This window comes from Lepisosteus oculatus, chromosome 3 (genome assembly GCF_040954835.1).
Source record: "Lepisosteus oculatus isolate fLepOcu1 chromosome 3, fLepOcu1.hap2, whole genome shotgun sequence".
NCBI classification, from domain to species: domain Eukaryota; kingdom Metazoa; phylum Chordata; class Actinopteri; order Semionotiformes; family Lepisosteidae; genus Lepisosteus; species Lepisosteus oculatus.
Genome location: NC_090698.1, coordinates 6,351,124 through 6,371,842, shown reverse-complemented (window position 1 = coordinate 6,371,842; position 20,719 = coordinate 6,351,124). Strand labels below are relative to the sequence as shown.

At 53.5% G+C, this 20,719-nt stretch overlaps 1 protein-coding gene across 1 annotated transcript; it reads right to left on the bottom strand.

Annotated features, from left to right (window-relative positions):
• Positions 1-4,276: 4,276 nt before the first annotated feature.
• ehd2b (EH-domain containing 2b) lies at positions 4,277-19,333 on the bottom strand. Its single transcript, XM_069186474.1, has 8 exons — positions 18,811-19,333; positions 17,988-18,484; positions 16,873-17,049; positions 13,884-13,981; positions 9,906-10,129; positions 9,257-9,445; positions 8,416-8,580; positions 4,277-7,544 (listed from the first exon to the last, which is right to left on the bottom strand). Exons 2-8 carry the CDS (start codon positions 18,212-18,214, stop codon positions 6,981-6,983), a joined length of 1,644 nt encoding a protein of 547 aa, XP_069042575.1. The 5' UTR covers positions 18,215-18,484; positions 18,811-19,333; the 3' UTR covers positions 4,277-6,980.
• Positions 19,334-20,719: the final 1,386 nt, after the last annotated feature.

Below are 20,719 nucleotides of genomic sequence, written 5' to 3'. Positions count from 1 at the left end.
ACAGTTGTAGACGGGAAAAGCCAGATGTAAGCAGAGAGTTTACTGTTTAGTCCAGGAACAGGTCAATGTCAGTGTTGCCCCTGCCCAGACACAGCGGACGAGTTGTACAGTCTTATGGCAGAAGGCAAGAATGACCTCCTGTAGCGCTCTCTGTCGCACCGTGGTTGGATGTATTAAAGTCCCCTGTATACATATATACGTACACGGGTTCGAAAATACTTTTAAAAAAATGACTTACGCACTGTCATCCGTTTTCAGAACAACCTCTTACATGAAGAAAAGAAATGCTTGACAAGACCATTTTAATACCTTTGCATGGAGGTATTACTCTTTGGAGAGCAAGCTGGGGTATGCGAAAAGATAATTCCTAATGCAAGAAATTGTAAAGGGTTCATAAAGTAATGTTATATTATATATTATTATTACGCGTAATCTCATCAGGTGGAGCCGCAGGTTCGGAATCCGGCCGCCAGGGGGAGCCCGCGCTCCGCGGAAGATCGGGCGGGGATACAGCCTGCGGAAGCCTCTCTGCGCGACGAGCCCGTTCCAGAAGGTTCAGGGGCGCCGCCGTGAGGGATTCCCCCAACACGCGGGGCGTGACGTCACGGGGGTGCCCCTCTTGCCTCAGCCGGACACTGACCCAAGGTATCCCCCGCTCTGGAGTCGAGAGCGGCTGCTTTGTTCGTAGATTCGGGGAGCAAACCGCGTTAACTCGTTGCCACGTATGCAGTCATCTCCCCCCCCCACCCCCCTTCTCCTGTTGAGAGGCTGTGTGCCGAACACCGAGTTTAAGCCAAAAAGATCAGATTTCTCCAGCGCTGAGTCACAAAAGAGCCTCGTGTTGGGCTATGAAAAGTGTAGCTACAGGGCAGGGTTCCAGACACAAGCAGCCCCGCTGGAATAATGTTTGTTTCCCTCCTCGCTCTCTTACAAAGAGGGTCTCCCCCAGCCCCCCTCCATCTCCTGGTCTCCCCCTTTTTCTCCATTTCCGCTCCTTTCCTCACCGTGCTTTCTCCCACATCACCCTTTCCCTGTTGTAATTTGTCCTAAAGAAAACCTTCAGATGTTAGAGGCTGCTCCTCTCCGTGCTCGGTGTTGTGCCCTCACTGCATGAGTGGCGTATCTTGGCTGGCCAGTTTCAGCAGGAGTTGAGGGAAAGAGGGGACAGGCCGTGTCTGGGGGGGGGTGAAAAGGTCAGACTTGTCACCCAGCCGGAGTGCTGAGACACGAGTCCAGCCAGGACAGCTGTCCAGACACACGTGTTGCAACAGGGCTTGAGACATCGTCAGGGTCGAGCTCCGGAGGCACCACCCTGCCCGTTCCAGATTCTGGCATCCAAACGGGGAGCTTAAAAAAAATTGAACTAAAGGTTCATTCTCTGAAGTTTCTTGCAAAATCAGAGCCTCAGACAGGCATTCCTTACATCCATGAGCTAAAAATGGATCATGCCTACTAAAAACTAAAAAGAGTGTAGTTTGCACAGCATAATCCAGAGATTGCTGATCCAGTCTTTGTGACATTGTAACCCTACAGTCCAGAGAACACTGGTCCAGTCTGTGTCATATTGTAGCCCTACAGTCCAGAGATCACTGGTCCAGTCTGTGTCATATTGTAACCCTACAGTCCAGAGATCACTGGTCCAGTCTGTGTCCTATTGTAACCCTACAGTCCAGAGATCACTGGTCCAGTCTGTGTCATATTGTAGCCCTACAGTCCAGAGAACACTGGTCCAGTCTGTGTCATATTGTAACCCTACAGTCCAGAGATCACTGGTCCAGTCTGTGTCCTATTGTAACCCTACAGTCCAGAGATCACTGGTCCAGTCTGTGTCATATTGTAGCCCTACAGTCCAGAGATCACTGGTCCAGTCTGTGTCATACTGTAACCCTACAGTCCAGAGATCACTGGTCCAGTCTGTGTCCTATTGTAACCCTACAGTCCAGAGATCACTGGTCCAGTCTGTGTCATATTGTAGCCCTACAGTCCAGAGATCACTGGTCCAGTCTGTGTCATACTGTAACCCTACAGTCCAGAGATCACTGGTCCAGTCTGTGTCCTATTGTAACCCTACAGTCCAGAGATCACTGGTCCAGTCTGTGTCATATTGTAGCCCTACAGTCCAGAGATCACTGGTCCAGTTTGTGTCATATTGTAGCCCTACAGTCCAGAGATCACTGGTCCAGTCTGTGTCATATTGTAACCCTACAGTCCAGAGATCACTGGTCCAGTCTGTGTCCTATTGTAACCCTACAGTCCAGAGATCACTGGTCCAGTCTGTGTCATATTGTAACCCTACCCTCCAGAGATCACTGGTCCAGTCTGTGTCATATTGTAACCCTTCAGTCCAGAGATCACTGGTCCAGTCTGTGTCATATTGTAACCCTACAGTCCAGAGATCACTGGTCCAGTCTGTGTCCTATTGTAACCCTACAGTCCAGAGATCACTGGTCCAGTCTGTGTCATATTGTAACCCTACAGTCCAGAGATCACTGGTCCAGTCTGTGTCATACTGTAACCCTACAGTCCAGAGATCACTGGTCCAGTCTGTGTCATACTGTAACCCTACAGTCCAGAGATCACTGGTCCAGTCTGTGTCATACTGTAACCCTACAGTCCAGAGATCACTGGTCCAGTCTGTGTCATATTGTAACCCTACAGTCCAGAGATCACTGGTCCAGTCTGTGTCATACTGTAGCCCTACAATCCAGAGATCACTGGTCCAGTCTGTGTCATATTGTAACCCTACAGTCCAGAGATCACTGGTCCAGTCTGTGTCCTATTGTAACCCTACAGTCCAGAGATCACTGGTCCAGTCTGTGTCCTATTGTAACCCTACCCTCCAGAGATCACTGGTCCAGTCTGTGTCCTATTGTAACCCTACAGTCCAGAGATCACTGGTCCAGTCTGTGTCCTATTGTAACCCTACAGTCCAGAGATCACTGGTCCAGTCTGTGTCATATTGTAACCCTACAGTCCAGAGATCACTGGTCCAGTCTGTGTCATATTGTAACCCTACAGTCCAGAGATCACTGGTCCAGTCTGTGTCATATTGTAACCCTACAGAACAGAGGTCACTGGTCCAGTGACACAGTCTTTGTCTCTTCTCAAGAGGCAGGAGAGGTGCAGCTCAGGCAGGCTGGTGTTGTGAAGCTTGAATTCGTGTGTCAGTGAGGGAAGAGTGAACACACATACTGAGCGCACTCTCGCACAGAGCTACAGGAAGGGGAGGTAGGGTGAGGGAGAGATTCATGTTTTCCAAGGCCAGCGGAGCACATGGAAGCTGGGAGAATCCAGTGCAGGGAATATTAATAACTCGGAGCCCAGCCCAGCACATTCCTGAGACCTGACTCATTGGAGCGCCACTCTCACTGCTCTCCAGGGGCGAGGAGAGGGAGGAGGGAGAGAGGGACACACAGACAATCCCCTTTCCACACAGTGTGCAGTGTGCAGTGTGCAGTGTGCAGTGTGCAGTGTGACTGTGTGACTGTGTGAGTATATAGTGGCCGTCATTGTGTGTGTGTTGTATGTGCAGTGTATCTGTGTGACTATATAGCGCCTGTCATTGTGTGTGTTGTATGTGCAGTGTATCAGTGTGAGTATACAATATAGTCTCTGAGTGTGTCTGCTGTGTGTATATACTTTTTCAGTGTGTGTTCTGTCTACAGTGTGTCAGTGTCTGTACTTCCTCAATGTGTCAGTGTCTGTACTTTCTCAATGTGTCAGTGTGTGTTCTGTCTACAGTGTGTCAGTGTCTGTACTTTTTCAATGTGTCAGTGTGTGTTCTGTCTACAGTGTGTCAGTGTCTGTACTTCCTCAGTGTGTCAGTGTGTGTTCTGTCTGCAGGGTGTCAAGTGTGTGTTCTGTCTTGAGCACAGCTGTATTTATAAGCGCACACTGTGCCAGTGTGAGTGTGTCTCTGATTCACTGCAGAGCAACGTGGAAACAGCTGACTGCTATTATACACGAGAAAGCATCTGCCTGGCGCTCGTTAATCAATTATCTGTTCTCTCTGCTCATTCTTCCCCTTTCCGCTTTAACAAGCCCTGCTGCCGAAGCTGAGTGTCAGAGATCTCTAAGGAGTCACCAGATAAGATTATATCTATTTGGCTGATGCTTTTATCTGAAGTGAAGTACAGATGTTACAGTGTGTGTTTTCCAAACTTTTTTTATTGTGTTTCCAAATCTGTAGCTTCTCCACAACCCCTGCAGCTGGCAAGAGCTGATCAAAACCACGCCAGTATTTTAGCACATTTAAGAAGCGGCGAAGACGCGGTGCTGTGTTAAAACTGTTTATTGAGTGTCGTTTATAATGAACACACAAGAGAGACTGTGGCGTTGTGAGAGAGTCTCGCTATACAGCAGTCAGGACGCATATGGTCGTCCGAGAAAATAATTATAAAACAGACAGCAAGCACTGCCCCAGCCCACAGGAAGTGGCCTTGGCTTTCTGCATACACAACATTCTTCCAAAGTACATGGAGGCCTGGTGCCGCCTGACGTGATTGACAAACAGCAAGAGCTAAACTGTTACAAGTTCTGTGTAAAAAACACGAGGACACTGCTCCTTACAGGAGGCTAAGTGAAGATGCTCTCTTGACTGGAGCACTCATCGGTTTTCAACTGACGATTGGTGAGTGCAGGTGTAAGGGGAGGTAGGGTGGATGCAGACACGTATTCCCTGGTTACAGGTCTCATTGTCCAGGGAACGGTAATGTTATTCTTTCCGTCCTGAAAATACAGGGATCGTGTCCAGCAAAGAGCACTGGTGCCTCAGAATGACAGGCTGATGGATCTTCACCTCTCTTTACTGAGGGATTCCGATCAGGGGAGGCTATGCGGGGGAATGATTCAAGTATTCAAAATCCTCAAAGGCACTGAGAACAGGAAGGCCCGTCTTTACACAAAGGGTGGTGGGAGGGTGGAACAGGTTGCCCAGCCATGCTGTGCTGCCGGTACCCGGACTTCCTTCAGGAAACAGCTGGAGATCCTCACTACGATCGAGTGAACCAGCCCCGGTAAGGTGAATGGCCTCCTGTTGCTTGAGTTTTTCTGGTGTTCTTTGAACACGTACAGGCTCTGCTAGATTGTTGCTGGTGATGACTTTTGGCTAAAACCTGGCTGTTATTACTCTTGCAGCTGAGCTCTGGAGTGTTAAGGGACCTGTTTGAACTTGTCCTTTGTTGTAGCTGCCTGCAACTTTTTTATGGTTTTTTTTTTTCCAGTGACTGTAACACTTTTGTTTTCCACATTTTTTCCCATTCGATCTAGGCTCTTTGTCACCACTGGTCTGCTGCGCTGCAGTCACAAGGGAGCAGCAGTTCGGCGGAGGAGAGATTTGCCTTTTTAAAGAGGTGGAAGTGACTGTTGAAAGTTTGAAGCTGCCCGGAAACTTTAAATACAATCAGTAAAGGATCAGTGACCAGTTGACCTGACCCTCGTGTTTTGTTCACATTCTCAATCTCCGCTTGCAGGTGGTTCGTTCAACTGAACGTAGATGTTTTTGCAGCAGGAGCTGATGACATCATTGACATAACATATGACATCGCTGACCCCACCCCCTGGCAGCTGGAAGACGAGGGGTGTGTCCAAGGGAGCCACACTAGCTCAAGAGGCTAAATGGCCTCCTATGGTCTCACAGGAGAGCAATTTGACAGCAGGTCTGACTGGGCTGCAGACCAGAGCAGAGCAAGAGCATGGGCACAGTGATGCTCAGAGGGGCGTCCTTCCGAACAAAATTGGTTTGGGATGCAAATGAGTGCAGGATATGATGAACTTGATACAAGCGAACCAGGACAGTTTCTGCAGTTAAAAATGATTAGAGCGTCCATAAAAAGTAGCAGATGTCTGAAGGAGGGTTTGAAAAGGCGCTGAACTGCAGTTGGTGGTGTAGCTCAGCTGGGATATCAGTCGCTGGGATCAGAGGTATCGGTGTTAGTTGAGTTAGATCAGTAACAGAAAGCGTGTGGGACAGGGAATGAGACAGACAGGGACACAGATAGACTGAAACCTGTTGAGAGAGACAGACAGAATTTCTTAACAGCTTATCTAGATCTATAAAAGATAGAGGTGAGGGAAAAGAGGCTGGTGAGGTTATTAAGATCAATAGCAGAGAGTCAGAGACAGATGGGTGCAGAGAAAGAGACATACAGTACAAACACACAGAGAAACACAGAGACAGAGTCAGGCTGGAGGAGACAAAGACAGGACAGGGACAGACAGACACGCAGAGCATAGACAGACAGGAACAGATAGACAGGCAGGAGGACAAAGACAGGAACAGACAGGAGAGTCAGACAGAGACAGACAGACATGGACAGACAGACAGGGATAGACAGATAGACAAGAGAGACAGACAGGGACAGACAGACAGGCTGACATGAGAGACAGACAGAGAAAGACAGACAGAAGAGACAGACAGACAGGGACAGACAGTCGACACAGACAGACAGGCTGACAGGAGAGACAGACAGACAAGCTGACAGGAGAGACACACAGAGACAGACAGACAGGCTGACAGGAGAGACACACAGAGACAGACAGACAGGCTGACAGGAGAGAGAGACAGACAGACAGGCTGACAGGAGAGACACACAGAGACAGACAGACAGGCTGACAGGAGAGAGAGACAGACAGACAGGCTGACAGGAGAGACACACAGAGACAGACAGACAGACAGACAGGAGAGACAGACAGAGACGATGCTCGAGCCCACCATGCGCTGCCAGAAGCCCAGAGGCGAGAGAGCAGCGGGACGAAGCTGCGTGAGCTGGCCTGGAGCCAAGCAGAGCCACCGCTGCCACCGGGCAGTGCATGATGGGCCGAGAAAGGGAGCGGACGGAAGACAGCATGAGCCGCGGCTCGGGGGCGGGGGCGCGCGCGGGGACAGGGAGGGCGAGTGTTCGGGCGACCCCCCCCCCCAGCTGTGCTCCGACCCACACTCCACCAACAACAGCCCCCCTCCCCGCCCCGCCCCCTTCGCTCTAGGCGTCGGAGCCCTTTTGGCGGCGTTTGGAGGGGGGCACCAGGTGGCGGGGCAGCTCGGGGGGCAGCCCGTGGCCCTCCAGCTTGGCCTCGATCAGGTGGCTGGCCAGGGCGAACTCCTCGTGGTCCAGCATGCCGTCGCGGTCCACGTCCGACAGCTTCCAGATGCGGCCCAGGACGGAGTTGGGCAGCTTGGTGCTGACCATCCAGCCCTTGGCCTTGGTGCCGCTCAGCTTGCCCTCGCTGGGCGACAGCGTGTAGAAGATCTCGTCGTACTTGGGCTTGTCCTTCGTCACCACCCAGTCCTCCTCCTCCTCCTCGCCCAGCTCCCCGTCCCCCAGGCCCTCGATGCAGGCGAAGGGGTCGCCCTCGAAGAAGGGGCCCCCGCGGGTCCCCAGGAAGGCTCCCCCCTGCACCCCGGGCTGCCCCCCGCCCTCCAGCTCTTCCTGGCGCAGCAGGGGCATCAGCTTGGCGATGTCGCTGGTCAGCAGCTCGTCCAGCGCCGCCATCAGGCTGGGCTTCAGCGGCTTGAACTTGGTGAAGTCGTGAGCCATGAGCTGCTCCTGGGGCCCCAGTGGGGGAGAGAGGGGGGTTACTCTCTGACACAGAGCAAGAGCGCTACTGACACATCAAGCCCAGAGCACAGAACACAATAAGGCTGCCTGCAGGACACTTCTTTACACAAAGAGTTGCCGGGGTCTAGAACAAGCTTTCTATCCATGTGGTTGAAGCAGATTCCCTTGGACACTTAAGAAATGGCAGGATGAGGTCCTCTGATCGGTTAGCTACTAAAAAACTAAAAAAGGAAGACAGACACATCGGCACTCAGACACACACTGACGCTCAGACACACACACAGGACCCTCACACACACACTGACTCTCAGACACACACACAGGACCCTCACACACACACTGACTCTCAGACACACACACATGACCCTCAGACACACACTGACGCTCAGACACACACACATGACCCTCAGACACACACTGACGCTCAGACACACACACATGACCCTCACACACACTGACCCTCACACACACTGACACTCAGACACACATATCAACACTCAGACACACACTGACGCTCAGACACACACACATGACCCTCAGACACACACTGACGCTCAGACACACACACATGACCCTCAGACACACACTGACGCTCAGACACACACACATGACCCTCAGACACACACACATGACCCTCAGACACACACTGACGCTCAGACACACACACATGACCCTCAGACACACACTGTTGCTCAGACATACACACATGACACTTACACACACACTGACAATCAGACACACATATCAACACTCAGACGCACGCAGCGGCACTCAGACGCACAGGCAGACAGGCGGATAGACGAGAAGACAGACAGACGGTGAGGTGGACAGGTTAGGCAGGTGGGGTAGACAGACACACCTGCATCTTGGCGCAGTCAGGGAAATCCCCAGGGGAGATGTGGTGCTGCAGCTGGATCTTGGAGAAGATGACGGGCAGCTCGTGGATCATAGTCTTTTTCTTATTGTCCTTCCTGAACACTGACGGCATCTCCTGTTTCAGATAGCTGATGATGTGGGCATGGACCTGGCACACACAGAGAGAGGGGTTCACACACACTGCACTGAGAGACAGAGGGGTTCACACACTGCACTGAGAGATAGAGGGGTTCACACACACTGCACTGAGAGACAGAGGGGTTCACACACTGCACTGAGAGATAGAGGGGTTCACACACACTGCACTGAGAGATAGAGGGGTTCACACACACTGCACTGAGAGATAGAGGGGTTTACACACTGCACTGAGAGATAGAGGGGTTCACACACACTGCACTGAGAGACAGAGGGGTTCACACACTGCACTGAGAGATAGAGGGGTTCACACACACTGCACTGAGAGACGGGGGTTCACACACACTGCACTGAGAGACAGAGGGGTTCACACGGAGGGATTAGAACACACTGCAGTGTGAGAGATAGGATTAATACAAACACTGCAATAAACTGAGAAATAAGACAGACAGACAAGTCACTGTTTCTGTTTGAGACTGGTGTCCATGGCGACAGAGGGCTGGGATTCCGCAGCGGTGGGAGAGTGGATCGGAAAACCCAGGAGAGAAGGAATGCGTGCAAATCTGGCTCTTTCTTTCTCCAGGGCAGTGACCTGGGGAGCTGTCCCCTCACCCCGTCTTTCCCTGTCTCCCCTCTCCCGCTGTTTCCTCCCCGCCACTCCTGCCGGAGCGGGCCGGGCCGTGACTCACCCGAACGAGCCGGGCCCGCTTGACCAGGTCGTTGAGCTTGCGCAGGGCGGCGTTGCGCGGCAGGTTCTGGATGTCGGCGAACAGATCCTCCTCCTCCAGCTCGAACAGGCGCCGGTTGTCCGGGACCAGGAGGGGCTCGGACCAGAAGGAGCCGATGAACACGCGGACAACCTCCGGGGTCCCGAACACCTGGGAGAGAGGAGAGAGGAGTGAGAGGAGTGAGGGAGTGAGAGGAGAGAGGAGGGAGAGGGAGGGAAAGGAGAGAGGGAGGAGAGGGAGTGAGAGGAGAGAGGAGAGAGAGGGAGGGAAAGGAGAGAGGGAGGAGAGGGAGTGAGAGGAGAGAGGGAGTGAGAGGAGAGAGGAGAGAGAGGGAGGGAAAGGAGAGAGGAGAGAGAGGGAGGGAAAGGAGAGAGGAGAGAGAGGGAGGGACAGGAGAGAGGGAGGAGAGGGAGTGAGAGGAGAGAGGAGAGAGAGAGAGGGACAGGAGAGAGGGAGAGCTTGGGGGATCGAGAGGGACAGAGACAGACACACAGGGGATGAAAAGGAGAGAGACTGTTGTGGCCCAGGCAGAAAAGCCGAGCAGTTTGAGGGTATCAGGGCAGAGCAGCGCGGCAAGGCGCTATACCAGCTCAGCCGTGGGCTGACGCACCTTCCCCAGCGACCACATGAGGGCGCCGTAGACACGCATCAGCTGCTGCGTGCCCACCATGTCGGCCTTGTTCAGCACCACGCGCAGCTTGTCCTCGTTGCCCCGCAGGGCCCCGATCGCCTCCGAGAACTCGTCCGAGATCTCCAGCTTGTGGGCGTCGAACAGCAGGACGATCCGGTCCACCCGCTCGGCAAACCAGCGCAGCACCGCCGGGAAGTCATAGCCTGGGGTCAGAGAGAGGGGTTAATCCAGACACTCCAGTACTGCACCAGGAGAGAGAGAGAGAGGGGTTAATCCAGACACTCCAGTACTGCACCAGGAGAGAGAGAGGGGTTAATCCAGACACTCCAGTACTGCACCAGGAGAGAGAGAGGGGTTAATCCAGACACTCCAGTACTGCACCAGGAGAGAGAGAGAGGGGTTAATCCAGACACTCCAGTACTGCACCAGGAGAGAGAGAGAGGGGTTAATCCAGACACTCCAGTACTGCACCAGGAGAGAGAGAGAGGGGTTTATCCAGACACTCCAGTACTGCACCAGGAGAGAGAGAGAGAGGGGGGTTAATCCAGACACTCCAGTACTGCACCAGGAGAGAGAGAGAGGGGTTAATCCAGACACTCCAGTACTGCACCAGGAGAGAGAGAGGGGTTAATCCAGACACTCCAGTACTGCACCAGGAGAGAGAGAGGGGTTAATCCAGACACTCCAGTACTGCACCAGGAGAGAGAGAGAGGGGTTAATCCAGACACTCCAGTACTGCACCAGGAGAGAGAGAGAGGGGTTAATCCAGACACTCCAGTACTGCACCAGGAGAGAGAGAGAGAGGGGTTAATCCAGACACTCCAGTACTGCACCAGGAGAGAGAAAGGGGTTAATCCAGACACTCCAGTACTGCACCAGGAGAGAGAGAGAGAGGGGTTAATCCAGACACTCCAGTACTGCACCAGGAGAGAGAGAGAGGGGTTAATCCAGACACACCAGTACAGCACCAGGAGAGAGAGAGAGGGGTTAATCCAGACACTCCAGTACTGCACCAGGAGAGAGAGAGGGGTTAATCCAGACACTCCAGTACTGCACCAGGAGAGAGAGAGAGAGGGGTTAATCCAGACACTCCAGTACTGCACCAGGAGAGAGAGAGAGAGGGGTTAATCCAGACACACCAGTACAGCACCAGGAGAGAGAGAGAGGGGTTAATCCAGACACTCCAGTACTGCACCAGGAGAGAGAGAGGGGTTAATCCAGACACACCAGTACTGCACCAGGAGAGAGAGGGGTTAATCCAGACATACCAGTACAGCACCAGGAGAGAGAGGGGTTAATCCAGACCTCCCCTCCCTCCTCCTCTGTTTTCCTCAGGCCTCTATCCCTGTATCTCTCTCGTTCTGCATTCCATCTCCTCCTACATTCCTTCTCCCACACTCTCCCTCAGTCCCACACTATTGCCGGTCCTGTTGCCCACCCTCCCTCTCCTGTAGACGAGCTGGACCACACCAGGAAGACAGGCGGTTTTAGGCCCGTTATCTCTCCAGCTACCCCAGCAAAAATCCAATAGGAATAATGAGAAATATACAAATGAAAATGTTGCAACTGTTTTCACATTAGAAACAAAATCATCTCTTTAAATGATTTGGTCTCTAATGTGAAATCAGTTGCAACATTTTCTCTAGATCTAAGTATAAATAATTATATTGGCTTAATTATTTTATTATAATTAATTATATTCTCTTTCAGACCTAATTGTGTCAGACGGTATGGTATCACACTCTCAGAACGTTGAAACAGGAAGACCTAATATACATTCCCATAATGCACAGCAACTGCATGCTCTTAACACACACCTATTCATATTTTTATAGATACAGATGACCAGTGAAGCAGAGTCAGTGCTGACATCTGGACCTGCAGTTCAGATTAGCATTCAGTGGTCACTGTGCGACTCAGTTCATCATATCAAGCAAGGCTGTGGAACTGCTCTGGTCTTCACTTCCTGATGTACTGGCCAGTGGAGCCATGTGGCTCCGACGTGCAAGAGAGAGATTCCAGCAGAGGCGTGTGCATGTAAACACACACACACTCTCACTCCCTCTCTCGCCTGTCCCACACGCAGCATTCCAGATGCAGAGAAAGAATTTAAAGAACTCTCTCGGCTCTCCTGCTCCAGAGCTGACTTCTTTCTCACTCTCGGTCTCTCTTCCTGCACTTTGTCCCTCACAAGCTGTGTGTGTACAGGTGTACAGGGTGTAGGGGAACCAGAGTACAGAGTGCAGGGGAATGGGGTGTGGATATTAGGGGAGGGGTGTATAGGGTGTAGGGGAATGGGGTGTAGATATTAGGGGAGGGGTGTATAGGGTGTAGGGGAATGGGGTGTAGATATTAGGGGAGGGGTGTATAGGGTGTAGGGGAATGGGGTGTGGATATTAGGGGAGGGGTGTATAGGGTGTAGGGGAATGGGGTGTGGATATTAGGGGAGGGGTGTATAGGGTGTAGGGGAATGGGGTGTGGATATTAGGGGAGGGGTGTATAGGGTGTAGGGGAACCAGAGTACAGAGTGCAGGGGAATGGGGTGTAGATATTAGGGGAGGGGTGTATAGGGTGCAGGGGAATGGGGTGTAGATATTAGGGGAGGGGTGTATAGGGTGTAGGGGAATGGGGTGTAGATATTAGGGGAGGGGTGTATAGGGTGTAGGGGAATGGGGTGTGGATATTAGGGGAGGGGTGTATAGGGTGTAGGGGAATGGGGTGTAGATATTAGGGGAGGGGTGTATAGGGTGTAGGGGAATGGGGTGTAGATATTAGGGGAGGGGTGTATAGGGTGTAGGGGAATGGGGTGTGGATATTAGGGGAGGGGTGTATAGGGTGTAGGGGAATGGGGTGTAGATATTAGGGGAGGGGTGTATAGGGTGTAGGGGAATGGGGTGTAGATATTAGGGGAGGGGTGTATAGGGTGTAGGGGAATGGGGTGTAGATATTAGGGGAGGGGTGTATAGGGTGTAGGGGAATGGGGTGTAGATATTAGGGGAGGGGTGTATAGGGTGTAGGGGAATGGGGTGTGGATATTAGGGGAGGGGTGTATAGGGTGTAGGGGAATGGGGTGTAGATATTAGGGGAGGGGTGTATAGGGTGTAGGGGAATGGGGTGTAGATATTAGGGGAGGGGTGTATAGGGTGGTAGGGGAATGGGGTGTAGATATTAGGGGAGGGGTGTATAGGGTGTAGGGGAATGGGTGTAGATATTAGGGGAGGGGTGTATAGGGTGTAGGGGAATGGGGTGTAGATATTAGGGAGGGGTGTATAGGGTGTAGGGGAATGGGTGTAGATATTAGGGGAGGGGTGTATAGGGTGTAGGGGAATGGGGTGTAGATATTAGGGGAGGGGTGTATAGGGTGTAGGGGAATGGGGTGTAGATATTAGGGGAGGGGTGTATAGGGTGTAGGGGAATGGGGTGTGGATATTAGGGGAGGGGTGTATAGGGTGTAGGGGAATGGGGTGTAGATATTAGGGGAGGGGTGTATAGGGTGTAGGGGAATGGGGTGTAGATATTAGGGGAGGGGTGTATAGGGTGTAGGGGAATGGGGTGTAGATATTAGGGGAGGGGTGTATAGGGTGTAGGGGAATGGGGTGTGGATATTAGGGGAGGGGTGTATAGGGTGTAGGGGAATGGGGTGTAGATATTAGGGGAGGGGTGTATAGGGTGTAGGGGAATGGGGTGTAGATATTAGGGGAGGGGTGTATAGGGTGTAGGGGAATGGGGTGTAGATATTAGGGGAGGGGTGTATAGGGTGTAGGGGAATGGGGTGTACAGTAGATTATGGGGAGATGTATAAACTGTGTAGAGCGAAGGAGAGAGGTGATCAGATCAAGACACACGAAGGCCACTGATGAACATCCCACAGTCTCATCCTCCTTCTTCCCTGTCCTCTCACTCTCTTCTTTCCCTCCTTTCTCTCTCTTCCCTCCCACCTCTCCTGCCCTCTCTTACCCCGGCTCACTCTCTGTTTGGCTCCAGACAAGATCCCGGGGGTATCGATGATGCTGATGCTCTCCAGCACCTGATTCTGCATCTGGGCGCACTGGAACCTACCACAGACAGAGAGGTTAGGAAGCAGGAAAGGTCCATATAATATTAAGTCATTCAAATTAGTCTTGACTGTGTCATATTGTAACCCTACAGTCCAGAGATCACTGGTCCAGTCTGTGTCCTATTGTAACCCTACAGTCCAGAGATCACTGGTCCAGTCTGTGTCATATTGTAACCCTACAGTCCAGAGATCACTGGTCCAGTCTGTGTCATATTGTAACCCTACAGTCCAGAGATCACTGGTCCAGTCTGTGTCCTATTGTAACCCTACAGTCCAGAGATCACTGGTCCAGTCTGTGTCCTATTGTAACCCTACAGTCCAGAGATCACTGGTCCAGTCTGTGTCCTATTGTAACCCTATAGTCCAGAGATCACTGGTCCAGTCTGTGTCATATTGTAACCCTACAGTCCAGAGATCACTGGTGAACTCTGTGTCATATTTTGCCCTGTTGTGATTTCACGGACTCACTGGACACACCGACTGCGCTTCTCCTCTGATTTGTTGACCCGGAGGTACAGGCTGTCCCTGTCCAGCTATGCAGTTACTCCGACAGCCCGGGGAGCTGATGTAAAGTCCAGATTATTTCCCCTCCCTCCTCTACCCATTGTGTGTGGAGTGGCCCTCTCAATGCACTGAGCTTCCTGAAGGAAAATCAGAATCCCTGCCAGCATGAAACAATACACCTCGCTAATGATCGGCACCATTTAGAATAACAGGGCCGCTTCCTGCCCGCTAACGAGCTTAACGAGCCCGCAGCCCTTCCAGGGCGGGGTGGAAAAAAACAAAAGACACAAACACACACAAACATGCACACTGGTAAACGGTTGGGAGGGAACAGAGATGTCCTGAGCACACTGCAGCTGGAGACGGGGTTACCCCCCAGCCAGAACAGCCGAGCTGTCTTGCCCCAGGGTGACCGGGCAGCTCACTCTCCGAAGAGTGACGCCATGTGCTTTACACTCAGGAAAGTAGTATTATTGCCCCAGAAGGGGGCTGTTTTTTGCTTGCAAACGTGCAGGTTGTCTGGTTCGCCTTCACTCTTGCCCCTGGGGGGGTCTCCTGTCTCTGTGCAACCCGAACCCCCGAGGAGCTGAACTGGGGCTCAGGCCAGCTGTCCTGCCAGTGTCCCGCTGCCCGCCTGCCCCCCAGGCCAGGCCCGCGCTGCGTGGGCCGGCGGGACCGATCCAGGACCTGGGCGGCGTTCGGGGGCTCGCTTGCTCGGGGACGTGCGAGGTGCAGAGGGACACAGTCTGGCCCGGCCCTTGCAGCTCACGCCAGTCCTGCAAGTCAGCAGCAGCGGCGAAGAGACGCACCGTTCCAGCTCCTTCCCAGTCTGGTCCCACTGCCTCCCACCCGTCATCCCTTCTCCCCCTCCGACTCTCCCACCCGCCCCGGCGGCCTCTCTCCTCTCTTCCCACCACAGCTCTCCTCGCCCCCCTCTGCGGCTTCTGCACGCCCCTCCGTCTCAAACAGCTGCCCCTTCCCTCCCTGCCTTACCCCGCCGCCACCCTCCCTCCACATTCACGCGGTTTCTTCTCCTCTCCTTGCCCCCACACCTGTGCCAGGGGCAGCAGGCTCGAGAGAGCAGCACACAGGCAGAGCCCTCGCTGCCCGGGCTGGAACACACACACACACTCACACACACACACTCACACACACACTCACACCCTCTGCCTCCATTTCTCAGTTTTTCCACAAATAAGGTAAACCCCTCCCCTCTCTGGCAGTCTGGCACAGAGACACGACATTCCACACAGCAGAACTGACGCACTTTTCCCTTCTCCCCCCACCCCTTCCCCTCGGTCTTTCTCTCTCGCCCTCCTTTCCCTTTCTCCTGCTGCACTCCTCCTCTCTCCCCTCTGTCTCCTTCCTCCCTTCTCTCTCCGCCGGCTGCTGATGCTCCCAGCTCTGTGCGCACCCCGCCTGAAGACGCAGCTCGGCGGCCCCCCTCTGCCTGCTCTGGCCGCATGTGCGGGGGTGCGCCAGTTTCTAATCCGCAGAGCACTCGCTGGCCCCAGAGAGGCTGGAGCTGAGAGGAGCTGCCCCCTCCTCCATGTTGCTCCTTTGGGTGCCCACAGCTTAGGGATTCCAGGGCCTTGCCCAGCTGTTTCCCAAAGCACCCTCAGGAATCAGCCTGTTCCAGACACCCACTACTCTCTGTGTAAAGAAGCGTCTCTTGTTTTCACCCTTTACTCAATTTCCTCTTTACATTCCACTCGCACCCTCTGGTCCTTGTGTCATTCTTCATATTAAAGCAGTCCTCAGGGTTGACTCAGTTATGCCTTTCCGGATTTTTAAAACCTCAATATCAAATCCACGCATGATCTACCAGTTCCTACAGCTTGACTACATGTGATCTGCCTTTGAGACCAGGTGTTGCCAAAGCATATACTGTATAGTACATCCAGCCCTCGCTCCAGTAGCCCAAATTCCTCCTCATCTGGACCAATCATCCCCTTCTCACCACTGGACCAATTCTCTCTTCCGATGCTCTCGACTAGCCCAAACATCTCGCCCTCATCTGGACCAATCACGCCTCTCCTTTCTCCAAGCCCTCTCACCACTGGACCAATCACATCTCTCATTTCTCCAAGTCCTCTCACCGCTGGACCAATCACATCTCTCCTTTCTTCAAGCCCTCTCACCACTGGACCAATCACATCTCTCCTTTCTCCAAGCCTTCTAACCACTGAACCAATAAGATTTCTCTTTTCTCCACGTCCTCTCACCAGTGGACCAATCACATCTCTCCTCTCACCACATGACTCACCCCCCATGCTCCATCCCACCGCTCCCTATTCCTGCATCTCCTTCCTTGATGACAGCGCTCCCATGTGCTTTCCGTACCCCCTTTCCTGCACGGCGCATCTCCATTCTCCTCTCTCTCACCTGTTGAGGAAGGTGTTCCCAAAGGGGTTCAGCTTCCGGAAGGGTTTGTTGGGGTCGACAATGAGGGCGTTCCCGGGAATGAGGGACTCCACCTCACCGTGCATGATGGCAGTGAAGGAGTCGGTAGTCGGCTCAGGACCCACTCGGCTCCCGGGCACATCCTGCTCCAGGAGGTACCTGCCACAGCAGGGAAGGCGCAGTAGAGAGATGCCAAGTCAACCACAGAGGCAGCCAGTCAGGTCAGACAGAGAGGCAGTTAGACAGCATAGTCAGACAATCAGTAAGAGAGGCAGTTAGGATAGTCAGAAAATCAGGCAGAGAAACTGTTAGACAGGATAGTCAGAGAGTCAGCGGAGAAACTGTTAGACAGGATAGTCGGAGAGTCAGCAGAGAAACTGTTAGACAGGATAGTCAGACAGACGTTCAGCAGAGAGGCAGATAGGATAGTCAGACGTTCAGCAGAGAGGCAGATAGGATAGTCAGACGTTCAGCAGAGAGGCAGATAGACAGGATAGTCAGACAGACGTTCAGCAGAGAGGCAGATAGGATAGTCAGACGTTCAGCAGTGAGGCAGATAGGATAGTCAGACGTTCAGCAGTGAGGCAGATAGACAGGATAGTCAGACAGACAGCAGAGAGGCAGATAGACAGGATAGTCAGATAGACGGTCAGCAGAGAGGCAGATAGACAGGATAGTCAGACAGACAGCAGAGAGGCAGATAGACAGGATAGTCAGATAGACGGTCAGCAGAGAGGCAGATAGACAGGATAGTCAGACAGACAGCAGAGAGGCAGATAGACAGGATAGTCAGATAGACGGTCAGCAGAGAGGCAGTTAGACAGGATAGTCAGACAGTTAGCAGAGAGGCAGTTAGACAAGATAGTCAGATAGACGGTCAGCAGAAAGGCAGTTAGACAGGATAGTCAGACAGACATTCAGCAGAGAGGCAGTTAGACAGGATAGTCAGACAGAGATTCAGCAGAGAGGCAGTTAGACAGAATAGCTAGACAATCAGGCAGAGATGCAGTTGCGGACACACTGACAGCTCAGTCAGACGCACAGGCAGTGAATCGGTCAGACAGACACGCAGAGAGAGATCTGTCTCCGGGCCGTACCGGATGAAGGTGGTCTTCCCGGTGGAGTACTGGCCCACCACCAGCACCATGGGTTTGTTGTCGAAGTCGGCGTCCTCCAGGCTGGGCGAGTGGAAGTCGTGGAAGTGGTAGTACTGCTCCAGAGGCAGCAGCTTCCGGCGGTACAGAGACTTCAGCCCCTCGGTCACCGTCCGGATCACCTCCGGCATCTTCCGAGCCTTGTCGCCTTTCCGTCCCCAGCGAGACATCGCGGCCGCAGGGGGGGGGTCGCAGAGCCGGTGGCACGGCGGAGGGCAGTGAAGGGAGATCGGGGCGGGGCTGCGCCTGTCCTGGGTCCCTCTCTGGGTCTGCCTGTCCTGGGTCTTCCTCCGGGAGTCCCGGAGCTCACCTCAGACGTCCGCGTCTCCGAGTGGGGCTGTCCCCGTGTCTCGCTCCTCCCGCTACGCGGTCCGGGCCTGGGTATTCCCACAACGACAGACGTCAGCGTCCCTGCCTGTCCAACGTTCCTGCAAAAGAAGCTGAAGTCGCATCAGGATATGACAGAGGCCTGGAGGGGGCAGTAGTTTAGAAAGATGGGTAGAGGGAAGACTGGATCAGTGCATCAGGTGGGCTGATGGACAGACTCTCTGGATGGACGGAGACATTCAGCCCTCCGCACGCGGACCCCTTTCGCCGAAGTGAAAGGCTCACGTTGCCCAGGGGCCCCCGTCAGGAGAAACCCCTCTTTTCTGCAAGGCAGAGAGACGGCGGAGGGCGCAAGGGGGAGAGGAGGGTGGGAAGAGCGAAAGGAGGAAGAGGGGGAGCCCTGGAGGCAGACGGCCGCAGCGGCACGGGAGGCCCTTACCTGCAGAGGAGAGACCGCCGCCCCTGCCAAACCCGCAGGGAAAATGAGCCCGGGAGATCGGAGGAGCCGAGGAAGGGGGGAAGACCACTTCTTTTTGTCTCCTCCTTGTTTCTTGTGGGGATGATGGCTTCCGGAGGGCGTCCCGGAGGCGCGGGGAATCTCTGCCTCTTGGGAATCCTCCGAGCGCAAAGCTGCTCCTGCTGCACGCTCCCTCGCGCCCCTGACAGGCTAGGAGCTCGGCGCGTCGGGACCGGAGAGACCTGGCCAGAGAGTTCGGGGTTCGGCTCTCAGCTGCCTGCTGTGTGTGTGCGTGCGCGCGCGAGAGAGAGAGAGAGCTGGTCTGCTCCGACTCGCTCGGTCGCAAGGAAGCTGCAGCAGCTCCAGCCCAGCCCTGGCGTATCCAGCACTGCCCCCTCCCTCTCCTTCTCTTTCTCCCTGTTCCTGGGAAGAAAAACAACGCTTTCTCTCTCTCTCTCGCCCTCAGCATCCAGGCCCAGAGCACGAGCTGGGCTGTCTGAGGGTTGGAAGGCTGGGAGGAGGTGTGGCAGGGAGAGAGGGGGGAGATCTGGGGAGTTGGCGAATGTTTCCAGGAGGAGTCTGGGACCCAGGGCTGTTTCACACATTAACACACTGCCCCCACACAATGGGGGGGGGGGGTCAGGCTGGACCGCTGGGGGTGCACGCCCTATGAAGCTGCAGAAGCTGACCAGGGTGGAAAAAGTGTGGGTTCACCCCCAGCCACACCCTCCAAACCCCCACCACCTACAAAGGAAGATCTGAACAAGATCCCCGCCCTTTGCGAAAGGGCTCATCAGCTCCTGGTGAGAGAGATGGACTGTCCTCTCACTGGAGCTGCTGGAAAAAAAAATGGACAAGAAAAGCTTTTGTTTATTTTTCTGAAGAGCTGCATGGTTTTTCCCCCCACACCCACTGCTCCTCTCTCGCCCCCAGCTCCATCTCGGCCCAGACTGAGCGCAAGCCTGGCTCTGGGGCGCCCTCTGGTGGCAGGAGGGGTGAATGAACTACCAGCTGTTCTTCAGTCTTCTTTTTTTATAATATGTGACAGTGGTCAGCCGTGCCCCTTTATTGTTGCATACGTTGCGGTATATTAAAAGATACCGAAGCCCTTAGCATGAAATGAACTCAATCTGCAATTCTAAACCTAAAGCTTAGACAAGACGCAAGTACAAGATCCATTCATTTTCTAGCCACTGTATCCAATTCAGGGTAGCGGGGAGCCAGAGCCCACCCCAGCAAGCAAGGGGCACAGAGAAGGACACACCCTGCACAGGAGCCTAGCCCTACAGTCCAGAGATCACTGGTTCAGTCTGTGTCATGTTGTTACCCTATAGCCCAGCGATCACTGGTCCAGTCTGTGTCATATTGTAACCCTACAGTCCAGAGATCAGTGGTCCAGTCTGTGTCCTATTGTAGCCCTACAGTCCAGAGATCACTGGTCCAGTCTGTGTCCTATTGTAGCCCTACAGTCCAGAGATCACTGGTCCAGTCTGTGTCATATTGTAACCCTACAGTCCAGAGATCACTGGTCCAGTCTGTGTCATGTTGTTACCCTATAGCCCAGAGATCACCGGTCCAGTCTGTGTCATATTGTAACCCTACAGTCCAGAGATCACTGGTCCAGTCTGTGTCATGTTGTTACCCTCTAGTCCAGAGATCGCCGGACCAGTCTGGGCTGTGTCATATTGTGGCCCTGTAGTTCAGTAATCACTAGTCCAGACTGGCCTGTGACTGATATTGTCTAATTCTGCACACAGTTGGTAATGTATGGTGCAAGATCCACTGAGCTCTGATAAGGCTGGGTCAGTTAGGGTATCCTTGCTCATGCACCCTGTTAGGATTTGCTGGGATGCTTGCAAGGGAGAGACATCTCCAGGTTAGAGCTCATTCT